This window comes from Thamnophis sirtalis, unplaced genomic scaffold (genome assembly GCF_051295495.1).
Source record: "Thamnophis sirtalis isolate CommonGarterSnake01/CBP01778 unplaced genomic scaffold, rThaSir2_p1.2 scaffold_1, whole genome shotgun sequence".
Lineage (NCBI taxonomy): Eukaryota > Metazoa > Chordata > Lepidosauria > Squamata > Natricidae > Thamnophis > Thamnophis sirtalis.
The window spans coordinates 177,803,688-177,830,460 of NW_028261381.1; the positions used below are offsets into that span (position 1 = coordinate 177,803,688).

Here is a 26,773-nt window from a genome sequence, read left to right on the forward strand (position 1 = left end):
GTGATACTCGAACTGCCTAATTTCAGGCAGCCAGCAGTAAGCAGAAGTAGCTTGCAATACTGCACTCTAACCACTGTGCCACTGTGGCTCACAGGACAGTCTTTGGCGGTGACCCAGCAACTCTTCAGGAACTATCATATTTTTCTGATTATAAGACGCACCTAAATTTAGAAGAGGAAAACAACAAAAAAAGGTTTTTGGCCTCTGTGAGCTGCATTTTCAGCCCTTTTGGGGGGCCTTTTTGGCCCTTTTCCAGCCTTTTTTCCTACCCATTTTCAAGACTTTTGGGGGGCATTTTAAAGGCTTTTTTGGGCCATTTTTTTCCAAAAAAAGAAGCAAACCCCCCCCCCAATAATGTGCCGAAAAAAAGCCTCAAAAACAATCCTAAAAACAGGGTGTGCAGAGTCCAAAAAATGGCCGGTGGGCGGGCGGGGCTTCAGCAATATTCGATCTATAAGACGCACAGACATTTTCACCCCCTTTGAGGAGTCAAAAAGGTGTGTCTTATAGTCCAAAAATATGGTATATTGCAAAGGCAATATAAGGTTGAAAATACTCATTTTAGCCAGGCTGGAATTGATTAAATCATGCAAATAATAGCAAAAAGTGGAAATCCCTTATAATATGAATTTCCCTGATCGTACAGATGTGGCACGCCAGAATCCGCATATAGACACACACCAAAGAAAAGATATTTGCAAATTAAGCTAAGGGCATCCCTACTGGAGCTACATGTCCACCAAATTAAATATTGCAAAGGGCACATTTACGCACACCTCACCAAGGACCGTCGTTCTTATAAATATTACCAATCTCTACACCCAAAATTGTTGCTACTCCAAGGGCTGTTTCTATGCTCTCGAATAACAGAATAGCAGAATTGGAAGGGCCCTTAGAGGTCTTCTAGTCCAATCCCTTGCTCAAGCAGGAGACCCTCTACCAAGAATGGCTAACCTTTCCCTTACCAAGTGCCCAAAGTGTGCGTGTGTGCAATTGCGTGGGCACGTGTCCGAACCCCCAAAATGCAATGTGTGTGCATCCCCACGCATACCCTCCACCCCCTGTGCATGTGTGGCAAAAACCCAAAGATCTGCTGGCCGGCAGGAGGTGCGTGCGAATGCACGGGAGAACAGAACAGGGGTGATGCCTCGCATGCCCACAGAGGGCGCTCTGTGCCACCTCTGGCTCGTGTGCTGGCTGGTTCATCATCACGACCCTATACCATTTTAGACACAAGTAGCTGTCCAATCTCTTCTTAAAAAGCTCCAGTGTTGGAGCACACAGAACTTCTGGAGGCCAGTTGTTCCAGGGATTAATTGTTCTCATTGACAGGAAATCTTTCCTTAGTTCCAGATTGCTTCTCTCCTTGATTTGTTTTGATCCGTTGCTTCTTCTTCTCCTGCTCCTTGTGGTTTGGAGACTAGGTTGCTGCAACTGTTCCTGCAACTGTTCTTCACAAGTTTTAGCCTCCGGTCCTCTAATCATCTTTGTTAGAAACAAAGAAAAATGAAATGCACAGGTACAGTATAGGTGTACCTTGCTCAATCATAGTAACTGTGAGAGGGATCTTGGAGTCCTAGTGGACAACCATTTAAATAGGAGCCAGCCGTGTGCAGCAGCTGCCAAAAAAGCCAACACAGTTCTAGGCTGCATCAACAGAGGGATAGAATCAAGATCACGTGAAGGGTTAATACCACTTTATAAGGCCTTCGTAAGGCCACAATTGCAATACTGCATTCAGTTTTGGTCGCCACGATGTAGAAAAGATGTGGAGACTCTAGAAAGAGTGTAGAGAAGAGCAACAAAGAGGGTTAGGGGAGTGGAGGATAAAATATACGAAGAACGGTTGCAGGAACTCGGCATGTCTAGTCTGATGAAAAGAAGGACCAGGGGAGACATGATAGCAGTGTTCCAATATCTCAGGGGTTGCCCCAAAGAAGAGGGAGCTATTCTCCAAGACACCTGAAGGTAGAACAAGAAGCAATGGGGGGAAACTAATTAAGGAGCGAAAGCAACTTAGAACCGAGGAGAAATTTCCTGACAGTTAGAACAATTAATCAGTGGAACAGCTCACCTCCAGAAGTTGTGAATGCTCCAACATTGGAACTTTTTAAGAAGAGATTGGACAGTCATTTGTCTGAAGTGGTGGAGGGCTTCCTGCCTAGGCAGGGGATTGGACTAGAAGACCTCCAAGGTCCCTTCCAACTCTGTTATTCTATTCTATTCTATTCTAAATGTTGAATAAACTTCTTCCTCTTCAAGCAGTGACCTTAGTATCATTTTTATGCGAATCCTGGCTCAAACCTGGTCCAAAATGTTCTTCTGACACGCTAGTTGGGGATTTTGAAAGATGGAGTTGAAGCTCTTGAGGGGTTCCAATTGAGAAGACCTTCCACATGGCCAAGTTCCACTTGCTCTTAAGTCCAAAGGGCCACCAGAACCTCATAGCCAGGCATGTGAATCAGCTGTATGGTTGTGATGCAGCAAGTAACGCAAAAGGTGAGCTGAACTGGCCTTTGAAGGTTTCCACACTGACCACCCATCTCACCAAGCTTCCAACCCTTCAGGGGCAGAAGGAAAGCAGGGGCGGACTCCACCTTTACTCTTCAGTCCCTGGGAAGCGGGGGAAATCTGGAGGATAGTAGGAGGTCAGAATTAAACCAGGATGCCTCGCACAAGCTGCCTGTAATTTCCCCTTCGTATTTCGGTTGAACAATTTCATTGTAATTCTGGAAAGAGGAGAAACAAATCAAAGCATCAGAACTGGGAGACTCTCCAGGACACAAATTGGCTTGCAAATCTCTGCTCATCAGCAGCTCTGCAGGGTTTTGGTGGTCGGCTCTTCTCCAAATCACAGGGGAAGTTTTGTGCTGCCTCCAGAGTCTGGCATCAGTGAGGCAGATGAACAATGGGAGCCTGTTCCCACTTGCGTGCATGCACAGAGCTGTCAGAAGGCAAGAGCACTTAAGACAAAAAGGGGAGACTCAAGAGTAAGGCTTGGAGATGATTGGCCCCTCCCATAAGACATAAAAGAGGAGCAAAGGGACGTGAGCCTTTGCAGGAAGCAAGTTTGTTAGTTCTGGTCAGTTCAAGCTCTGAGAAGCTCTGTTTGACTCTGTGCTCCGTTTAGCCTTGCAAAACTGATTGGCAGTCAGGTCTCTGGCAGCAATTCAAGGGAGATAAAGGTGGGTGCTTATCAGCATTATCCCAAAAGACTGTGGCAGACTTCCGTAGGACTCTTCACAGACTGTGAATCATTACGGTCTGGGAATGAACATAATTTGCAGCCGTCTAAATAAAAAGAGGGTTTTGGGGACTGAGCGTGTGATTTTTATTGTCTCAGGAAGCCTCTACACTAGGTAGAGGCAGATATTTCTCTCTCTCTGGGCACAAAGAGAAAATATCTGCTGAACAAAACTCCTCATTGGCAACAGGAAGAGCATCCGGCCACTAAACACACAGTTCCATTCAGTTGCCTAGACTCCACCCTGCAGGGGATTATGGTGTCATTAAAAAGAAGATGATGATGATGATTCATATTGATAGCAGTATTCCGATATTTGAGGGGCTCCTACAAAGACAAGGAGGTCGAACTATTTTCCCGGGTCCCTGGGAGAACTGCACACTTACATTAACTTCTGAAGCTTGCATTGTCTTTGTCTCAATCCTTGGCATAGCTGCCTGACCCCTTCATCTCCCAGGCTGTTATCACCCAGGTTCAGCTCCAAGAGGCTATCGCTGGTTTCCAAGATGGAGGCCAGGTCTCCACAGGCACCGGCGGTCAGGCCGCAGGAGTGTAAGCTGCAATGGAAGGCAAGAACACCCGTGGGCCCATCATGCTTGGGAGATCAGGAAATCCCCCGTGATGTTTCCAGACAGATCTAGCCAGGAGGTGAATCCTTTATTCATCTGGCCAGAAAGTGGGCTGGTCCTTTGGGATACGAGCTGGTGGACAACAAGGAACACAGGGGCCCCCTCTGCTGTGCCCTGACAATTTTTCATTCATGGTATCACCAGACGTGTCCAAACAACACAATGTCAGGTTTCCTAAAAATGGGGGCCTCCCTTAGCTCTGGCAAGGCTGGAGCCCTCTCCTCCCGGTCAAAACTTTGTGCCACCATTTTGGTGGATGTGGCTTGGTGAGGGGGTCATATGACTGAGTGTGTGTGAGTGACGTCAAGTTGGCCACACCTACCTCAGTCACATGCTCCCCCATCTAGCCACACCCACCGAACCAGCAGTAAAAAAAAATTTGAAACCCACCCCTGGGATGATGGATGGAGTTCCAGCCCTCCCAGAATTCCAGATTGCCATCGGAGTCAACCCCTTGTCCAAGGAATCCGAAGGCAGGACAAGAAGCAACCGAGGGAAAGTGATCCAGGACACTTACATGAGTCTCTGTAGCGGGGAAGACGGGGACTTCAGCCCTCAGCACAGCAGCTTTGCTCCCCCGTCGCCCAGGGAGTTGAGCCCCAGGTTGAGTTCCAGGAGGGAAGAGCTGGATTCCAGGACTTGGGAAAGGGGCCGACAGGTGGCAGCTGTGAGGTTGCAGGAGGGCAGCCTGTAGGAGACAGAGATTTGGGGAGGGGGGGTGAAGGATTTGCACCGGGATTATAGAATCATAGACTCCCAGGGCTGGAAGGGACCCTGGAAGTCATCCTCCATCCCCTTCTACAATAATACAATGGCAGAGTTGGAAGGGACCTTGGAGGTCTTCTAGTCCAACCCCATGCCTAGGCAGGAAACCCTATACCATTTCAGGCAAATGGCTATCCAACATCATCTTAAAAACTTCCAGTGTTGGGGCATTCACAACTTCTGGAGGCAACTTCTGTCCCACAATTGTTCTCATTGTTAGGAAATTTCTCCTTAGTTCCAGGTTGCTTCTCTCCTGGATTAGTTTCCACCCATTGTTTCTTCTCCTGCCCTCAGGTGCCTTGGAGACTAGCTTGACTCCCTCTTCTTTGTGGCAATCACTGAGATATTGGAAGACTGCTATCATGTCTCCCCTGGTCCTTCTTTCTATTAAACTAGACATACCCAGTTCCTGCAACCGTTCTTCATATGTTTTAGCCTCCAGCTCCCTAATCCTCTTTGCCCAAGTCCTTCTACTATCCCAGACAAATGTTGCCCAATCTTTTCCTGACAGCCTTAAGAGGATTGATTGATTGATTGAGATATATAGATACCTACAGATATAGGTGTGTACACACACAAACACAAACACACAATATAGATATTGGATGGATAGATGGATGGATGGAGAGATGGATAGATAGATAGATAGATAGATAGATAGATAGATAGATAGATAGATAGATAGATAGATAGATAGATAGATAGATAGATAGATACACACACATACATAGAGATGGAGGATGGATGAATAGATGGATTGATGAATAGAGAGAGAGAGATGATAGTGAAGGATAGTTGGATGGATAAGTACACACAGAGAGAGATGGAGGATGGATGAATAGATGGATCAACAGATGGACTGAAGGATAGAGAGAGATGATAAGAGATGGATGGTTGGATGGATAGATAAATAGGTAGGTAGGTAGATACACACAAACACACACACAGAGAGACAGAGGGGGAGATGGAGGATGGATGAATAGATAGATGGATGGATGGATGGATGGATGGATGGATGGATGGATGGATGGATGGATGGAGAGATAGGTAGGTAGGTAGGTAGGTAGTAGGTAGATTTAAATTTAAAGGGCTGGGTGGGGACACAATGAGGTGGTGTGGGATGAGGGAATGAGACCTTCCCGTTTGCTCACCCACCCCAGGTGGGGGGGGGAGTGAGGCTGCTCACCTGAGGCTCTGAAGTGGGCAGGTGGGCTGAAGCAGCCATTCACACAAGGAGGAGACCCCGGAATCCTCCAGGGGGTTTTCACCCAAGTCCAGACTGCTCAGCCTTGCGTTAGTCATCGCGACGGGTGCCAGGGCTTTGCAGGCAGAAGGGGAGAGGCCACAGCAGTTCAGCCTGTGGGAACTGGGAAACACGCGTACACAAAAAATATGATGGAGGAAATCGCCCGACACAAACACAACTTCCAGGGAGAACAGGGACAGTGAACCTTTTAGGCACCAAGTACCCAAACTGTGTGTGTGCATGTCCAAACTGAAAGGTGTGTGCAGATGTGCAGACGTGCATGCGCGCATGCACACATATGCAGCAGAGACCCAAAGACTGGCTGGACAGGGGGGGGTGTATCCCAACACCGGCAGTGGGGCAAGAGGTCAGATCTTTTTCTTTCGTGAGCTTCTGTTTCATCATTTGCAGGGAAAGAGAAGCTCACAAAAGAAACGCCCCACAGAGATCTTTTTTCCCCAAAGTTTTTTAATCTTGGCCACTGGGTGTTGTGTAGACTTCAACTCCAGGAATTCCCCAGACAGACACAGAGGGGCTGCTTCAAAGTCACCTAGCTGGCTTTCACGCCCAAGGCAGGACTAGAACTCACCGTCTCCTGGTAATTGGCCCAACTTGACCCAGATGGCTTTCATGCCTAAAGTAGGACTAGAACTCACCGTCTGTTCTGACTGAGGCTTCCCGAGAGCCTGAAGCAAATTCTTTGTCCCAACAAAAACCCCATTTATTAATTTGCTATGAATTCTGCTCCTTCACATCCAGCAAAATCTTTCGAGGAAGGATTTACAGTCACAGACCTTCTCTGGCTTGGAGAGCTGCCAGGCCGAACTTGGCAAGGAGTCTTAGAGAGTCATGAACCAATTAAGCAAACTAATCATCTTCTGCAAGCTCCACTCCCCTTTTGCTCCTCTTTAATTTCCTCTGGGAGGGGCCATTCATCGTCCACCTGTACCTTTACTCCCAAGTTGGCCCTTGTTCCTTAGCTGTTCCCTTTGTCTGGCAACTCTGCACACTGGGAACAGGCTCCAGCTGTTCTTCTGCCTCATGGATGTCTGACTCTGAAGGCAGCTGATAGCTGGCATACGGCTCTGCGCCCCTCTCTGCCTCTGACACAGAGCCCTGGTCAGGGCCTTCCCCAGACTCCAGGACTGACCCAGGTTACTCCCCAACCTCCTCACTGTCCAAATCTGCTGCCAGCTCTGCTGGTGGGCCACAACCCATTCGCCTAGTGAATGGCCCAAAGGCAACCAGGTATCTTTCTGCCTAAGACACAACTAGAATTCCTCCTGCATAAGCCACCGAAAGATGCTAGATGGCACAGGATGGGAAGCCAATAAAAAAACAAATGTTTACGTGGCTGGTCTTGGGCCACAGTTTCCTATTTTTTAATGGCCTGGGCTATTGCAAAATTGAGTGGGCAGCGCAATCAGTGGGGTTATCCTGCATCAAAAATGGTGATTAAATAAACGTGTTATTCTCAAACTCACCACTTCCCACGACCTGGGGGAACCACGCTGAAGTTTATTCCCAGGGGAAATGTTTTTCCAACCTTGGCCCTCAATAGATCTCAGATCTAATCTTGCAACAAGGATTGTGTTGGTTTGATTCCTGGCTCACCACAACACACAAAACCCAGCAAAGTCAGGAGTTTCTTTCACTACAAAGCAAGAATAAAACGCAAAGTGTTGCAGGACGCTAAATCAAGAGGAGGGTTCGGACTACCTGATTGGGAACTATACTACCAGGCAGATAGTCTAACATGGATTAAGGAATGGCTAATGTTAAGAAATGGTAGGCTTTTGAATCTAGAGGGTCACGACTTGCTGTTGGGGTGGCATGCTTTTTTATGGTATAAGGGAACTAAAGCGCATGGTTATTTTAGGTGGCACCATATAAGAGAGGCTCTGTTATTAAACTGGGAGAAGGTTAAGAGGCTGCACTATTTAAAAAACCCAGTCTGGATATCAACCATTGAAGCTTTTTCATATTCAATAACATACAAGAAGGAACAAACAGTTAGGTATGTTGAACTACTAAATACAGAGGGTGAACTCAAATCCATACAAGACTTGAAACAAGAAGGTATTGAAGTTAATTGGAATTCATATGTGCAAATACATTCTAGGTATAATGAAGATAAAAAAAGGAGGGTTTTATGATAAAATGACTGAATGAGATAAAATCTTAACAGGTATTGATGAAAAGGTAATTAAAAAACTCTATGGCTACTTACTAGAGGTGACACTATGAGGAAGAAGTCAAAGAAACTATGTTAGCTTGTGGGGGAAAACTTTGGGCACAGGATTGAACTAGAGAAATGGCAAAAACTGTGGACTCAAAACTATAAAATGACAGTGTCAATTGCATATAAAGAGAACTTGTATAAGATGTTTTACAGGTGGCATTTATCCCCATCGAGAATTGCAAGAATGTCCAAGAATAAATCTGAAAAATGTTGGAAATGTCATCAGACGCCGGGCCATACTACCACATGTGGTGTACCTGTACTGAAGCAAAAAATATTGGACTAAAATCCACATGTGGTTGGAGAAAATGATACATAAACATATAGATTTAAAACCGGAACTCTTTCTATTGGGAATAATACCAGACACATACAACAAGGATTTGAAATATCTGATTGTGAATGTTTTAACAGCTGCTAGAATTGTATTTGCCAAAAATTGGAAAAATGAGAAAGTACCATCACAGGAGGAAACTATTCGGAAAATAATGGAATGTGCCGAAATGAGTAAGCTTACATTTGAAATTAGAGAACAAGAGGATGAGCAATATTGTAAAGTATGGGACTTGTTTTACCAATGGCTAGATAAAAAAACCTGGGAATGAAATTGTTTACTTATGTTGTAATATTTTGTTTTTTTCTTTTCTTGCTATGATATATAGTACTATTCACATGATATATAAAGTACAATAATGATTTTAATGTATAAGAATGGAATGATTTGAATACCTTGGTATAATTGTATCCAGTGACTATTTTATATCAGAAAGATGTTTGTCTATTAAATGGATTAATGTTGATGTAATGAACAATTGATATATACATGAATTGAAATACTTAACCACTATATGGATTAATAATTAATAATGGGATGATTGGTGACATTATGGTCTATTAAAAATATGAATGTATATTTTAAATTAATGGGAATCCTTTGTTCTATTCTTCGCTCTTTCTTCTTAGAGATAGGTGACAATATAATACTTAAAAGACATATTGTTATTTGATAGATAATCATGAATTTAAGGAAATAAGGATTGTTACAAATGAAAGAATATTAATGGTAATTTGAATACATAATGCCCAATGACAGTGAAATACTCAGTTATGTTTAATGTAAACCTAGGGTGACCAGACGTACCGATTTCAGCATGACAAGCACGCTTTATAACAATTTTTCCCATGTCCCTCCGCCTTTTAAAAAAGTCCCGATTTTCTGGCTTCATGTTGAAAGCCCAGTAGATTTGCTTAAGAAATCCTAACCGGGGCAAGACAAAAGACACCCTGTCTAATCCCTCTCTCTCTCTCTGTCTCAGTACTTTCATTGAAGATATTAAAATGTTAAAACAACAAAACTGACCTCCCCCCACCCCCCGCGCCGCGTTTATCTCATTTCTCATTCGGAGGCACGGGATAAGATACCATCAATATGCGGACGATACTCAGTTGTATCTGTCCGCCCCGTGCCAACTCAATGAAGCGGTGGACGTGATGAACCGGGGTCTTGAGGCCGTTATGGACTAGATGAGGGCTAACAAGCTTGTACTCAACCCGGAGAAGACCGAGTGGCTGTTGTGTTTTCCTCCCAATAATTCGATCAGTGTTCCATCGCTCAGGCTGGGGGGTCAAATTTTATACCCCTCAGAGCGGGTTCGCAACTTGGGAGTCCTCCTGGATCCACAGCTGACTTTTGACCATCATCTGACGGCTGTGACCAGGGGGGCATTTGCCCAGGTTCGCCTGGTGCGCCAGTTGCGACCCTACCTGAACCGGGAGGCTCTCACAACAGTCACTCGGGCCCTTGTGACCTCTAGGCTGGAATACTGCAATGTGCTCTACATGGGGCTGCTCTTGAAGAGCATCCGGCGACTTCAGCTAGTCCAGAACGCAGCCGTGCGAGTGATCGTGGGTGCACCTCGGTTCACCCACATAACACCTATCCTCCGCGAGCTGCGCTGGCTACCTGTTCATCTCAGGGTGCGCTTCAAGGTGCTACTTGTCACTCATAAAGCCCTTCATGGTAGTGGGTCTGCGTACTTGAGAGACCGCCTCCTGCCAATTACCTCCCTGCGACCAATTAGATCACATAGATTAGGCCTCCTCTGAGTTCCATCTGCCAGTCAGTGCCGACTGGCAACTACACGGAGGAGAGCCTTTTCAGTAGTAGCTCCGACCCTTTGGAACGATCTCCCCGTGGAGATTCGTACCCTCACCACCGTCCAGACCTTCCGCACAGCCCTTAAGACCTGGCTAGCCCGTCAGGCCTGGGGACAAAGATAATTGCCCCCACCCGAATGATGAATGAATGTTGCTTACTATTTTACTTCTATGTATTGTTTGTGTCTATTGTCTGTATACCCTCTCCCTTCATTTTATGTAAGCCACCCTGAGTCCCCTCAGGGAAAAGGGCGGCCTATAAGTATTAATAAATACTCAAATACTCAAAAATTTTATAAGAAAAAAATGATCTAGTACCATAGAGCTGCAGGAAATGGCTAGAGAGGTCGCCAGTGTTACTTCCTGGATTTTCCAGAGGGGAGGGGCAGGGAGGTTGGAGGACTGCTCCAAAATGGTGGCAACTTGTAGTCAATTAGCTTACAGCCAGCTTACAGAAAGTCAGAAGAAATGTTGGAGTAATCTATCAGTTTCTTTGAAAAATATTGACTTGGAGTTTCTGCCTGCTGGTAAGTGTGCTGGGTTTTTTTCTTTTATTTTTTAATGCATTTTAAAATAATGTAGGTTTTTAAAAATGTGCAGCTGCTGTTTTTTTATTCAAAACAATATGTGTAACACTATGATGTGCCATGGAAAAATCATTAAAAAAAAAACCCTGAAAGAACAAAAGTTTTTTTTTAGGGTATTTTCCTGATCAAAACTATAATTGTTTCTGCATGACACCCTTAATCACAAATAGCCAACTACACTTCATTCTAAATAGTTTTATTTCCTTTATTGTATGTGATTACTCAAGTCCAAAAACTGAGTTAATTGGATAAACTCAGCTCCACAATTTACTAAATATACAGTTACAGGAATTTCATGTATAGTATGCTGTCTCTTAGGGTTTATTGAACATAGGAGAATAATATAAGAGGGATTTGATGTAAAATAAACTCTTTTAATGAATTCAAAATCAACACAGCAGACAAGACATGGGAGTGAACATAATACACACTTTAACAATATTTTTTTTTCTTTTAGCCATCAAATACTGCAGCAAGTGTGTCAGTAATAATAGCAAGACAGGCATAGGATTTTCCAGCCAGGTTAATTTTCCTTTTTTATGGTTTTGATGTTGTATTTAATTTTATCTGTATTAGAAACTTATGAAGGCTGTGCAACATTTTGAGGTGATATAGAGTATGTAAAGGCATGAATACAGTAGAACCTCTGGTCACAACCATAATTTGTTCCATAACATTGGTCGCAAACTGATTTGGTCATGAATCAAACCTAATTTTGGAAATTTGGCGCTTACAAAAAAAATGGTGCAGAAGGGGAAATCAGCAGCGGGGGGGGATGTGAATATTTTGGTCAGAAGCATTAGTGACCAGAGGTTCTACTGTATAACATCTTCACTTAAGATTTAAGATTCACTTAAGATATAACATCTTCACTTAAGATTCACTTAAGAACTGTGGCAAGAAATGTGGTATAGTGACCAAAGTTACAATGGCATTGAAAAAAGTGACTGATGACCATTTTTCAAACTTAGTGACCATTTTTACACTTAGCGATCATTGCAGCATCCTCATGGTCACGTGATCAAAATTTTGATGTTTGGCAACAGATTCGTATTTATGATGGTTTCAGTGTCCTGGGGTCATGTAATCGCCTTGGGTGACCTTTTGACAAAGTCAAATGGGGAAACCAGATTCACTTATGTTACTAACTTATCAGCTGCAGTTATTCACTTAAGAACTGTGGCAAGAAAGGTGGTATAATAGGCTTAGTGACCAAAGTTACAATGGCATTGAAAAAAGTGACTGATTACCATTTTTCACACTTAGCGACCATTTTCACACTTAGCGACCATTGCAGCATCCTCATGGTCATGTGATCAAAATTTGGATGTATGGCAACAGTTACAATTTATATTTGTAAATTGTAGTTATGTTGAAATAAAAAAAACCATTACAATACTATTTTTGCGTTGTATGAAAATTTTTGTTGCCCCGTATAAAACTTTTAATCAACACCTCCCCCCTCCCTCGGTCAAAGGTGTCCCTCTTTACCAATCTGAAAATCTGGTCACCTTATGTAAACCAGTGATGTTAACCCTGAGTTTAAGAATTGGTGCACAAAAACCTGTAACCAAATGACATGCTTGATGAAATGGAGGAAAGTTGTTTTTTGTTCTGCTCTTGCTTTGCTTTGTATGTGTTGTTTTGTTTAAAAAAGAATAAAAATATATTTTAAAAAAAGATAGATTGCCCTGATCAGAAGAGGCAACAGGGATGAAAGCAGCAACTGAGTTAAGCAGGGAAAGAAAGTAACTGGTTTTTTTTCCCTTCAGAACCAAACTGAGGGAAATGTTGTTCCAGATGCTTTCTCAGATGGAGCTGAGAGCCAGAAGAGAAGAGTGAAGAAGGCCCTCAAGGAGCAAACAGAAGAGAAATTAAAGACAGAGCAGAAAGAAAAACAGAAATTAAAAAATATATAAAGGCAGACTGAACTCCGTAAAAAAGAAGGATAGCTTCTTAGAGAGTGACCGTGATGAACTAGAATTAAGACAGCAGAAACATAGAAGTCAACAATAATTAAATTTATTGAGATGTAGAATATAAAGATGTGAAAATATAGCAAAATTGTACTTTAAAAGTACCGTATTTTTGGAGTATAAGAGGCCCTGGAGTATAAGATGCACCAAGGTTTTGAAGAGGCAAATTTTTAAAAAGTAGGTAGGTAGCTAGAGGGATAGAGAAGGAGAGAAAGAGAGAGAAATACAGTAGGGAGAGAGAGAGAGAGTGTGTGTTTGTGTGTGTAGGTAGGTAGGTAGGTAGGTAGGTAGAGGGATAGAGAGAGAGAAATAGAAAGAGATAGAAATACAGTAGATAGGTAGGGACACAGAGAGAAAGTAGGTAGGTAGGTAGGTAGGTAGGTAGAGGGAGAGAGAGAGAGAGAGAGAGAGAGAGAGAGAGAAATACAGCAGGTAGGTAGGGAGAGAGAGAGTAGGTAGGTAGGTAGATGTTTTCAGGTGTATATATCCATGTGCTGGAGAAGGAAATTGCTGATAATCTGCAGCACCTAAGACTTTGTTTCTGCTGGCACAGCACTTGATCAATGTAATTCTCATCAGTCAGTTGAAGAGCTTTCCAAAAGGGAAAAAAAAGTTTTTGCACTCTGCAAACCTCCCCAAAATGGCCTATTTTTCTTCAAAAAAAGAGAGGCATAAATAGCCTTGGGGGGGGGGGGGGCTTGCAGAGTGCTCCTTGGGGGGGGGGGCTAAAATGAGCAAAAGCCCATTTTTTTGCAAAAACTGGCCCGTTTTTTGTCAAAAAATTGCATGCATAGCTTAATGGAGGCTTATAGAATGCTGCTGGGAACTGGGGGGGGGGGCAAAAATGGCCCATGTTTTGCTCATTTCTACCCTTCCCAGCCCCCAGAAGCTCTCTGAAAGCCTCGATAAGGCTATGCACAGCCATTTTGGTGAGGGGGGTGGGGTTTCGGGAGACAAAAAGTGCTGTATTCGGTGTATAAGATGTACCCAGATTTTCAGCCTCTTTTTTGAGCATCTTATACTCTGAAAAATACAGTATATAGGGTAAATTAAGGGGTTATAGGAAATAGTGTTTTCTATTTAAATAGTTTTAATATAAACTATACTATTTTTAGTGCAGATTTAATTTCTGCACTAACTCTTTTTTAAATTAGCAACCTGTCCTTTTGTAAAATAAAAGTCTTCCACTCCTGCTCCTCAACACAATCCTGCAGATTTTAGAGACTGTGATTAAAGGGGGAAACTTCCCTGCTATAAATTGGTGGGTTACATATTTTAATATCATGGATTTATTATATGATGGATTTATAAAAAATATGGTTTCAGCTGCCCAGAGTCACCTGTGTGTGAGTTGGGTGGCTTAAAAAATTGTTTAATTTGTAAATATCCACATATTTGATATCAATATATATTACTCAGATGATCATTGGGACCTTACGAGGGACAACTGGCCAAATGCACCAATCCAAGTAAAATTTCCCAATCTCAGGACAAATCAGAGATTCTTGTGCCTCATTATAGTCTCTCTACAATTCAGATGGGGCCTCAGTAGGATAATGTAGCATTTGGGGGCAAAGATGCAAGCCAAGAGACCAGCCCCAGAGGCCAAGATGGAGAAGATCTCCACAGCTACCATGGACTTCCCTTTGGTGCTCAGATATGTGGGGAGGAATGAGATCCAAACACTGCAAAAGACCAGCATGCTAAAAGTAATGAACTTGGCTTCATTAAAGCTGTTAGGCAATTTCCTGGCCAGAAAGGCCACTGTGAAACTCACAAGAGCCAGAAAACCCAGGTAGGCCAGAACAGTGTAAAACATTGAACCTGAGCCTTCATTACATTCCAAGATGGTTTCTCCTATCAAGGAATGGAAATCTAAGCTGGGAAATGGGGGAGAGGTTGCCAGCCAAGTGGCACAAAGAACTGCTTGGACCAGTGGACAGCCTAAGACAATGGAGTTGGTCAATGGCTTTCCTAAGAATTTCCTTGCCTTGTTCCCTGGCTTGGTGGCCATGAAGGCCAGAACCACTGTGACTGTTTTTGCCAAGACAGAGGAAACTGCAAGGGCAAAGATAATGGCAAAAGTGGTTTGTCGGAAGAGACAGGTAAGCTTCCTGGGTCGACCAATGAAGAGGAAGGAGCAAAGGAAGCAGAACAGGAGGGAGACTAGGAGGATGTATGTCAGATCTCGATTATTTGCCTTGACTATTGGTGTGTCACGGTGTTTAAGGAAAATTGCCAGGACTCCCAATGTGACTACGGAGAGAGAAAGTGTGAGCAAAGCTAAAGCATATCCCAGAGGCTCTTGGTAGGCAAGGAAGTGGTTCTTCTTGGCAATGCAGTGGTCTTTGTCCATGTTGGGATATTGGTCTTCTGGGCAGGGATCACAGGAAGCTGCATCTGAAATCAAGAGTCAGTTTGTATTTGATGGTGTATCAAATAGGACAAATCATCCTTCAATATTGATTATCCTGGGGAGAGGTTAGTTTGAGACATCTTTTAGGATCAAGTTCTTTACTTTACATCAATTCAAATATATATTTATTTTTTGCAGGAAAGGGCAGAGTTGGATGGATGTCTCTCTTCCCCAACAGGTCTGTCTAGCTCCTGGGTGACTGATAGCACTGAAAGAAGAAAACACTCCCTAAATAATGAAAATCAAAGGTTTAACCTCACATCCAACTACTTCATGAAAAGTTTGGTATCTGATTTTCCTGTATGTAGTTAGATGTAAGAGTAGGATGAGAAATTCTAATAGAGAACTCATGAATTGTGCCCTGAAGCTATCCTGCATTAAATTGCTGATGAACAGGAAAGGTGGCCAGAAGGGGGGAGGAACCAACCCAGAGGTTCTGCTGAGAATGAAGAATGTTAATCTACAAAAAATGACAATAAAATTGATGTTTGTTTCTACTGAATGGCTTCCTTGATCTTGGTAGATCTACATAGAAAGTTTGTTCTACCTGTCTGATTAGAAATGGTCCCCTCTGGGCAAGGGGCACATTGGTAGCAGCAAACCTGCTCGCCCTCTGGAACTCTCTTCCTCTCTCCTGCTTGGCACCTTTTCATGCCACACCTGGCAAAGGGCACCTTCTAAAAAATAAAAAAAAGAAATACTGTAGATGTCTTCATTAATGCTTCACTTTTTCATTTCTTTATATTTCTCTTTCCATCTTTAGAATATCTTCAAAGGGTAAAGTTTAATCCAAGTGTAGCACAAACCAAGAAAAGCTCCCGGGGGTTTAAGGCTAGTGCCACTTAACCACCAATGGATTCTGGAGATTGGAACTAGGACTTGGCATGCAAAAGTAGGGTTGTGAAGCCTTTTCTGGATACCCCTCCCCTTTCGCATCTGGCTCAGTTCTTCCATCAATGCTACCTTCTCCAGCAACGCTGCTCTTTTCACCAACACTATCTCTTCTACCAACACTGCTCCTCCATCAATATAGCCATTAACACTGCTATTTTTATTAATGCTGCCTTTTCCTCCAATGCTGCCTTTTCCCCCAATGCTGCCTTTTCCATCAACGCTGGCCTTTCGTTATCCTGGGCTGGACGAGTGGGGGCATTTACAGCGAACAGGGGGGCCTCCTGCCACTCCTCAGCCCCCCCGGGCTTTTGGTCCCCCCCAGACTTATAGGAGAGGGGGAATACAAGACAACCCCTGTATACCATCTTCTGCGGGCTTTTCAAGCAACATTGGTCTCTTGTTATTCTGGGCTCTGACTATCTGTCTCTCCTCAACTATATGCCTGGGGCATTTGGACTGGCTTTTCCAGCCCCAACTGTTGCCATCATTACCTTCTCCAGCTGGACCTTTAAACAACAGGCCCTTATCTAACCACAATACCAGGACTCTTGGCCTCTCTGGACTGCACCCCCTCATTGAACTCATTGAACTCTTACTAGAACTTTTATCAGACTTACAGAAGAGAAGGTTAAGATTATTAAGACCTTTACATAAGCCTTATGCGTTCTTTGCACATTGCACAATTTTTTAATTTTTTTTTAATTTTTAAATTTTTAATTTTAATTGGTATGATGAGTGTATGAGATTGCATGTGATTGAGTGAATGCTCCCACTTTTTACTACCCTATATTGTTGTATTTATGTGTTTTTAATTATCACGTGGGGACTGTCTGAGTGAACGAATGAGTGTGTCTGATTCGGAGGGCCTGTCAGGGAATGCGGGAGCTATAGGAGTGGTTGGGGGGACCACGGACACGGGAGTGGGCCGGAGCATTACGGTCGTAACGGGGAGGGGCAGATATGGCGGGGACTTTAGGGCTGGCCATTACCGGGGAAGGAGGGTTCGCTACGTCACAGAGATCCCTCCTTCCGGCCCTATGAGTCCCACTCCGAGGCCAGATGGCGCGAGTAGTCAGGACCCTGGTCTCCGGCTGTTGTCGCTAAATGCCAGGTCTGTTGTTCACAAGGCTCCCCTCGTCCGGGACTTAATTTTAGACGAGGGGGCAGACCTGGCATGTATTACTGAAACCTGGCTGGGCCCGGAGGGAGGAGTCCCCCTCGTAGAGATGTGCCCAGAAGGATTTCAGGTGCTTCATCAGCCGAGAGCTCAGAGAAGGGGTGGGGGTGTGGCTATTGTTATTCGGGAGTCTTTAGTACCTCGTAGGATCCCTGCTCCGGAGCTTGTCGGGTGTGAGTCCCTACTGGTGAAGCTGGACCTCAAGGGTCAAGTGGGTCTGCTGCTAACGTACCTGCCTCCCAACAGCGTTGCAGCAGTCCTCCCCTCGCTCCTCGAATCGGTAGCCGAGCTGGCAATTGAGTTCCCCAGGCTTATGGTCCTGGGGGATTTCAATTTGCCTACGCTCGGTGAACACTCTGATGGGGCGCAGGAGTTCATGGCCTCCATGACAGCCATGGGCTTGACCCAGATAATTCGGGGCCCAACTCACTCTGCGGGTCACACGCTTGACCTCGTATTTCTTTCGGAGCAGTGGATTTGTGATCTTGGTCTGAGGGGTAATGAGATCATACCCCTGTCGTGGTCAGACCACTGCCTACTGAGGCTTGACTTCCGAAGACCAAACCCCCACTGTAGGGAGGAGGAACCGACCAAGTGGTTCCGCCCCAGGCAACTTATGGACCCTTTGAGGTTCCAGACGGAGCTTGGGGTTATTCCTGATACTCTCGCCCACAGTCCGGTAGAGACTCTGGTTGCTGCCTGGCATTCGGCAGCATCGGAGACCCTCGACCGGATTGCGCCACTACGGCCCCTCCGAGGCGGCGGATCCCGGAGGCCTCCTTGGTTCACCGAGGAGCTCCGGGAGAGGAAGCGCCGGAGGAGACGCCTAGAGCACCAGTGGAGGTCCGATAAATCCGAATTGAACCGAGCACTCTTAACAACCTGCACCAAGGATTACATCAGGGCAGTTAGGGCAGCAAAGAGATCTTATATTGCCACCTTGGTTGCGTCCGCCGAGTCCCGTCCAACCGCCCTGTTTAGGATAACCCGTTCCCTCTTAAATAAGAGGGATACGGGGGACCCCTTGCAGGGTAGGGCTGAAGACTATGCCCAGTTCTTGGCGGACAAAGTTGCTCGGTTTCGGTCGGATTTGGACTCCACCTTTGCAGAGCCAGCCGAGACACGAGAGGACGATTTGGTAGACCATCGCTGGCTTGAGTTTCAGGATGTTAACCCCGGGGACGTGGACAAGGCCATGAGGGCTGTGAGTGCCTCCACCTGTGTACTGGACCCGTGTCCCTCCTGGCTGGTTGCTAACAGCAGGGAGGTGACACGGGGCTGGATCCAAGCGGTTATTACCACCTCGCTTCGGGAGGGGCACTTCCCTGCTGCACTTAAAACGGCGGTGGTGAGACCCCTCCTGAAGAAACCATCTTTGGATCCAGCTGTACTTAACAACTATCGTCCAGTCTCCAACTTCCCCTTTATTGGGAAGGTTGTTGAGAAGGTGGTGGCCTACCAGCTCCAGCGGTCCTTGGAGGAAGCCGACTACCTGGACCCCTTCCAGTCCAGCTTCAGACCTGGTTACAGCACAGAAACCGCTTTGGTCGCATTGACCGATGATCTCTAGAGAGCCAGGGATGGAGGCCACCCCTCCATCTTGGTTCTCCTTGACCTCTCGGTGGCTTTCGATACCATCGACCATGGTATCCTGCTGCGATGACTGCGGGAGGTGGAGGTGGGAGGCACTGTTTTGCAGTGGTTCTCCTCCTACCTCTCGGACAGGTCGCAGTCGGTGTTGGTCGGGGGACAGAGATCGACCATGAGGCCCCTAACATATGGGGTGCCGCAGGGGTCGGTCCTGTCCCCCGTACTATTCAACATCTACATGAAACCGCTGGGCGAGATCATTCGGAGGCACGGGATAAGATACCACCAATATGCGGACGATACGCAGCTGTATCTGTCCGCCCCGTGCCAACTCAATGAAGCGGTGGACGTGATGAACCAGGGACTTGAAGCTGTTAGGGACTGGATGAGGGCTAACAAGCTTGTACTCAACCCAGAAAAGACCGAGTGGCTGTTGTGTTTCCCTCCCAAAAATTTGGCTAGTGTTCCACCACTCAGGCTGGGGGGTCAAATTTTACACCCCTCAGACAGGGTTCGCAACTTGGGAGTCCTCCTGGATCCACAGCTGACCTTTGATCACCACCTGTCGGCTGTGACCAGGGGAGCATTTGCCCAGGTTCGCCTGGTGCGCCAGTTGCGACCCTACCTGAACCGGGAGGCTCTCACAACAGTCACTCGCGCCCTCGTGACCTCTAGGCTGGAATACTGCAATGTGCTCTACATGGGGCTGCCCTTGAAGAGCATCCGGCGGCTTCAGCTAGTCCAGAATGCGGCCGCGTGAGTGATTGTGGGTGCACCTCGGTTCGCCCACATAACACCTATCCTCCGCGAGCTGCACTGGCTACCTGTTGATCTCCGTGTGGCTTCAAGGTGCTTCTTACTACCTACAAAGCCCTTCATGGTAGTGGATCTGCGTACTTGGGAGACCGCCTCCTGCCAATCACCTCCTCTCGACCCATAAGATCGCATAGATTAGGCCTCCTCCGAGTGCCATCTGCCAGCCAGTGCCGGCTGGCAACTACGCGGAGGAGAGCCTTTTCAGTAGCAGCTCCGACCCTCTGGAACGATCTCCCCGTGGAGATTCGTACCCTCACCACCCTTCAGACCTTCCGCACAGCCCTCAAGATCTGGCTATCCCGTCAGGCCTGGGGGTAAGACCATAGTCCGCCCCCACCCGAATGTTGTATGAATGTTGCTTGGTTTTAATTATATATTGTGTTTCTATGTTATTGTATGTCTTCCCCTTCCATACAAGTTGTTAGCCGCCCTGAGTCCCCTCAGGGAAAAGGGCGGCCTATAAATAAACTCAACTGAACTGAACAACTGAACTGAATTGAGCTATAGCTTTTTTTGAAGGCAACAGTGATGGAGATCTAACTCAATGGGAATGGTCCATGTAAATCATTCTTGGCTACTCAATCTGCATCCTGGGTTTCAAGCAGAATTTCTTCCTTATATCAACCCTTTTTGATCAGTCACAAATCAGTCCTCAAATATATTACAGGCAAAACAGCTTTTCCATCAAATGGTTGACAAATTTTTGTTTCCGTACCCGTTCTCCAACAAAAGGAGATGTTTTGAATCCCCTGATTCTTTTGTGGATTTATTTCACCTTCTAGCTCACCTTTTTTGCCCAGACAATTGCATCAGAGTTAATGGTGAAACCTTGTCCTGCAGGAGCCCCAGTATCTATTCGTCCAACTTTCACAGGGAAAAAGGATTCATTGGGGAAGAGAACCCAGTTGAGAAGATCATAACGAGAAGATCCCAGTCCATTTTCTGAGAAGGAGATTTCATCTCCAACAGTGTTGTTGAACTGGATATTCCTCAAATAGGGAAGAAGCTGAATGAAAAGAAACCTTCAGAATTTGCTAATAATTTCCACACCTCTAAGAATTTGTTTTCCTCACAGTACCTTCCTTGATTTATGATTTCAGTGGTCATAGAGGTCCATTCTTTATGCTTTGATGCAGAAAAAATCCCTACAATTTCATAAAGTTTAGACCACATGTATTTGTATTATTATTATTTTCGTTCATTTTCCATGTTTATATTTATACCTGCTATTTTGTACATGTTTGATAAACAAATATAAATAAATAGAGTTCGGTTCTGTGTGCTAAAGTTGACCAAGGCTGGTTTCACACAACAAGCCACAAATGTGCCACAAATGGCAAACAAAACACCTGGGATGGGATCACACAGCATGCACATTTATGGTCCACACTAACATAAATCAGGGTTACAATGAATTCATTCAAGTGTCTTTCTATAACTGGATTCAAGCTACAACATGAAGGAAATGGAGGTGGTTCTGCAAATATGTCTACTAGGACTTCAGTTGACCTGCTGAAGTATCTGGCAAAGTTGTCCTCTTGCTCTGGATCCCTCTATGAATGGCCACTCCATAAAAGTCACACAACCTTTGAATACTTCTGAAAACTTTTGGAAAGATCATACATCCATGAATCGTAGGTACAATTGGTTTGTTTTATTTCTCCTTCCCCCTTCTACACCTATTGAATCAAACACTATACTTAATCTGTATTACTGTTGTTTTGTTGTTTGTTGTTTATTATACTTGCATGCCACCCTATTCCCTAGGGACTCAGGGTGGCTAACAAACAAATGGGGAAGGGGGAAATACAAAAAACGAACAAGACAAAAACAAGATACAAGAAACAGATTAAAAACTACACAACAATCGCAACAATTCAAGTGGGGCTAAAAATAGTTCTGCTTTAATATTGTTTGAGATGCAGTGATATAATACCATACTGGTATTTAATCAGTAATTCAACAGTTACTTTTCCCTGAAAATTCTTAGGGAAGAGAAGAAACTAGAAACTATTATGTACAGACTGAACAATCAATCTAGGCAGGTATGTTGTCTCCCTGGAGCAAAAAGCAAAGATACCACTGAGAACTTGATGAAATAATCAACCCCATGGATTTCTACACATTTCTTCTCCTTCTTCTACATGCGGGGCACCAATAATACAACAAAGAATTTAAAAACAATAATAAGCTAGAGAAACAAGTTAAAGAATTAGGAACACAGGTGGTGTTTTCATCTATATTTCCAACAAAAGGCCAACATCCAATGAGGGAGCTAAGGATTTTAGAAATGATTAAAAACTTAAAATTGGTGTCATCGAGAGAACTCTGGTTTCGGATACCATGTTCTGCATTACCTACATGAAAGTCTCCTGGTGAGGGATGGACTGCACTTTACAAGAACAGGAAAGAATATATTTGGAAAACGAGTGGTTCATTTTATCACAAGTGGTTTAGGCTAAAATTGAGTGGGGAGTAGAGTGATCATGACCTTAATAACTTAATTCCAAGCAAAAACAACTAGATATCCAATCATATGAGGATGTAGGGAGTAAAGAGAAGAAAGAAAGAAAGAAAGAAAGAAAGAAAGAAAGAAAGAAAGAAAGAAAGAAAGAAAGAAAGAAAGAAAGAAAGAAAGAAAGAAAGAAAAAAAGAAAGGAAGGAAGAAAGAAAGACAGACAGACAGACAGACAGACAGACAGACAGGGTGAACTTGAAATACTAGTACATGAGGTGTACTTGGTGGGATGAAACTCATGACTGGAATGTAGTGATGGAAGGATACAAACTATTCAAAAGAATCAGACCTAACAAAAGGAGAGGTGGAAATGCATTATATCTTAGAGATCTCTTCCTCTGATTCATCACAACCAAGGAAGAAATCCTTCTAGAATGCTTATGGGTCAACATAAAAGGAAAAAAGAATGACATTGCCATAGGCATATACTATAGGCCACCAAACACAACATAACCACATCGATGTTTTAGACTTTTAAAGAGCTGATTTTAACAAACTCAGAGAGAGCTTGGGAAGGATCCCATGTATGAAAACCTTAAAGGGCAAATCAACTCAAGAAGCCTGGGAAACTCTGAAAAATACGGTTATAAATGCCCAATCTAATTCAATACCACTAAAAAAGAAAACCAAGACAAATCTAGCATGGTTGCCCAAAGAACTCTCAAACTAACTGAAGGGGAAAAAGACAAGTACAAAAAATGGAAAGAGGGAGACATAATTAAGGCAAAATATCAGAAATAGCTTGAACCTCCAAAGAAGGTTCACGAAGTTAGGAAAACTAATGCTTTGAACAAAGTACAACTTGCAACAAATGTCAAAAATGATTTTTAAAAAGTTTATTTCATCACATAGAAAACAAGAAAAAGGTCAAAGAAACAATTGGTCCACTAAAGGAGAAGATGGCAAGGAGGTAACAAGCACAGGGAGAAAGAGAAACTCCTTAATTCATTTATTGCATCTTCCTTACACAAAATGATATAATAGTGAAACCTGACAGGCACTATACACTACTCAGCTTACCAAAAACAGAACCATAAAGACAGAGTAGGAATGAAAATTAAGCTGTGCAAAAATAAGGTAACAGAACCCCTGTCAGCTGTAGACAGATTCAAATCAGTTCTAATACTGCTTTACAAAACCTTAGTAAGACCATATGTGACTCAGAAAAAAGATAAAATACATATAAAAAAGAACAAGTTAAGAGAATGGGATAAAAGGAGAAAATGAACAAGAGGAGGAATCTTTCAGAGACCAAGAGAAAATGGTTAAAGAGGGGGAGGTTAGTAGAAAGGAGGAAGGGTAATAAGGTATATATTAGTAGATTGAAGAGAACTATATTAATGTTATTAATGGTGGATAGTTAATTAAGTTAAATGTTTTTTACATAAGAATTGAAGATGAAAACTAGCAAGAAGTGAAATCTTTGAGACCAAGAGAAAATGGTTAAAGAGGGGAAGGTTAGTAAAAAGGAGGAAGGAAAATAAAGTATATATTAGTAGATTTAAGGGAATTATACTAATATTATTAATTGTAGAGAATTAATTAAGTTAAATGTTTTTATATAAGAATTGAAATAAGTTGCTTACAGTAAAACAGACCAGCAAATGAAATGCGAAATTTGATTTAACTTTGAAGACAATTTAAATTAAGAGACAAAGATGAAATGTTAAAGAGTAGGATGGGGAATTTGAGAAACATATTTAGAGATGGGGTTGATGTTATTGTAAGAGATTAGAAATTAAGGTGATGTTGTTTATGTACTAAGAAGAAAATAAGCTTAAGATAAAAAAGTATGGAAAGAGAATAATGTGGCTGAAATTGGAAATAGAGATATGATGTAAAATGGATTACGTATATAAGATGTTGAGACTCTGGAAAGAGTGCAGAGAAGATAAACCAAAATGATTAGGGAAGTGGAGGCTAAGACATAAGAAGAATGGTTACAGAAGTTCAATATGTCTAGTCTAATGAAAAGAAGAATTAGGGGTGATAAGATAACAGTGTTCCTATACTTGAGGGGCTCTTACAAAGATGAGGGGTTCAAACTATTTTCAAAAGCACCAAAAAGTAAGACAAGAAACAATGGTTGGAAATTAACCAAGGAGAGAAGGAACCTGGAACTAAGGAGAAATTTCCTAACAGTGAGAGCAATCAACCAATCGACTAGTTTTCTTTCAGAGGTTGTGGGTGTTCCATCACTGAAGACTTTCAAAAGAGTGCAAAAAACCTAGCAACTAAGATAATTAAGGGTCTGGAGACAAAAACCCATGAAAAACGGTTGCAGGAATTGGGAATGGCCAGCCTAGAGAAAAGAAGGACTAGGGTTGACATGATAGCAGTGTTCCAAAATATCAGGGCTGCCCCAAAGAAGAGGGAGTCAAGCTATTCTCCAAAGCACCTGAGGGCAAGACAAGAAACAATGGGTGGAAGCTAATCAAAGAAAGAAGCAACTTAGAACTAAGGAGGAATTTCCTGCCAGTTAGAACAATTAATCAGTGGAACAACTTGCCTCCAGAAGTTGTGATTGCTCAAATACTGGAAGTGTTTTAAGAAGATATTGGATAACCATTTGTCTGAAGTGGTGTAGGGTTTCCTGCCCAGGCAGGGAGTTGGACTAGAAGACTTCCAAGATTCCTTCCAACTTTGTTATTCCACTATAAATCATATAGAGTCTCCTGATTGAGCAGGGGATTGGTTGGAAGACCTCCGAAGTCCCTTCCAACTCTATTATTTTACATTCTATACATGGGAAACCTAGTCTCTATGTTGGCTTGAAGGATCTGTCGACTGTATTAAAAAAACACAGAGATTACCTGCCATGACCGGAGATCTAAGATCTTCTTTCCAAGTCTCATCATAGCTGGTCGTGCTCCTGATCCAGCCATTGCATGGAATGCATGTGCCACAGCATAAATAGCATTGTAGATATTATAACTTTCACCTGTCATGCTTGTTTCGAAAAGGTAGGCTGGCACATTCTGTAAATTCTCCTTTCCAGTACATGGCTTTTCCCCCTTTTGAAGGATCTCTCCTGGTTTGTGAACATTGCAGCCAAAGATCAGTGTCCACCATAGAGGGAGAAAGAAATTCCATTGTGGATTCAAAGGGTCTAAAGACACGAGAAAATTGTTGAATTCTGAGACATCCCTGCTGTGGTCCCTAAAATGCAAAGCCCCATGGTAGTGCTTTATAACAAGTAATATAGATTCAGAGTTCATCACATTAAGTTTCCAATTGGATGTAAAGATCCAAACTTTCAGTAACGATTCATATCTCTGTTTTTTATAAGCAAACACAGCTATCTGTGCATTTGTATTACTACTGTAGTCTCCAAAAAAAATAATCACTTCACCTTTAGACAAAGTGTTGAAAATGTGATATAAATTTGTATCTTCATCAGTGTAAAAATCAAATTTCATTATTTCTGTGAAGGCCAGACAGATCTCCTTCTCCTTCAGCATTGGTATCAGAGATGAGACAAAACGTTCCCCACCGTCATCTTGGTTGGCCACCAGCCCAACCCAGTTCCACTGGAAATGCAGGAGCAGCTGGACTAGACCCTCATACTGAGCAGATTCACTGGGATTAATCCGGAAGAAAGAAGGATAAACTCTTCTGTCTCCTTGAGTGAACTCAAAGCCAACACCAAGCTAGAGAAAGTGAGAATCTTCTTTCAAAAGCAGGTTTTATGGTGACTTTAGGATTCCACATTGTGTAGTTAATGCCCCACCATTCAGGCTGTCTCACAAGCTTCATCTTCCTCCCTTCTTAGGCAGAGTCACAAGTTACCTGTTTTGCCTGGTTCTCATAGATCAAAAGTCAAAGAAACCAAACATCTATCTAATATAGAGAATAAACTACAGTGACAGGTGCAGAAAGATGACAAACTTTTATAAAAGTCAGGAAGCAATGCCTCTTGGTAAATACAGCTTTTCAAAATTATCTGGTATTGGTATCTTTTTGCAGTTATATAAAAATGTATCTTGACATATAACATAGAAAAATCAATTCAACTTTAGGATGGATTACCTAAGTCATAAACCCCTGGTGTGTGTCCCTCACAACATCTTTGCTTATATCCTTGGCTTCTGTGTGTGCTTCTGTTGTTTGTGTACTCCGTATTGTATCCAGTGGATCCCCCTTACCTGTGGGGCCTTGAAGATGCTGAAGATGGAGGCCATCTGCCTTGAGGATTTAGAGTTGTGACCTCCAATGGCAGAGAGCAGTGGGTCCTTTCTGTCACATTTGTAACCTGGAAGCATTCGGCGCCATGTGGAGAGCAGGGAGAGGCTGTATAAGAAAATCTTCCTCTCCATCTTCAGATTTTCATAGATGCGGAAGCCAAGGGTGATGTTGGGAAGAAGAAGCAGATCCTTGTTCACCTCAAGGACAGCAAACATCAAGGCCAGGAACTGCTGGTAATTTTTGGGTAGGAATCTACAGTGAGAAAAAGATTGAGGGACATTAGAGGAAAGATCTTGTGTCCTGGTGAAGTTGGCCTTGCCTTTTGTGTATG

At 43.5% G+C, this 26,773-nt stretch overlaps 1 protein-coding gene and 1 long non-coding RNA gene across 2 annotated transcripts in view; both read right to left on the reverse strand.

Moving 5' to 3' along the window:
* Positions 1 to 3,657: 3,657 nt before the first annotated feature.
* Positions 3,658 to 5,924, reverse strand: LOC148049914 (uncharacterized). The gene is made up of 3 exons (XR_015695270.1): positions 5,825 to 5,924; positions 4,391 to 4,561; positions 3,658 to 3,801 (listed from the first exon to the last, which is right to left on the reverse strand). It is a non-coding gene; the product is annotated as an uncharacterized LOC148049914 (long non-coding RNA).
* An 8,417-nt stretch (positions 5,925 to 14,341) lies between these two features.
* LOC106553417 (vomeronasal type-2 receptor 26-like) overlaps positions 14,342 to 26,773 on the reverse strand; it is a 65,789-nt gene continuing 53,357 nt past the window's right edge. The window contains exons 8-11 of the mRNA XM_087705367.1: positions 26,403 to 26,694; positions 20,527 to 20,745; positions 15,810 to 15,939; positions 14,342 to 15,246 (exon numbers count right to left, since the gene is read on the reverse strand). Coding sequence (XP_087561493.1) covers positions 14,342 to 15,246; positions 15,810 to 15,939; positions 20,527 to 20,745; positions 26,403 to 26,694 — 1,546 coding nt within the window. The remainder of the gene's footprint in view (positions 15,247 to 15,809; positions 15,940 to 20,526; positions 20,746 to 26,402; positions 26,695 to 26,773) is intronic.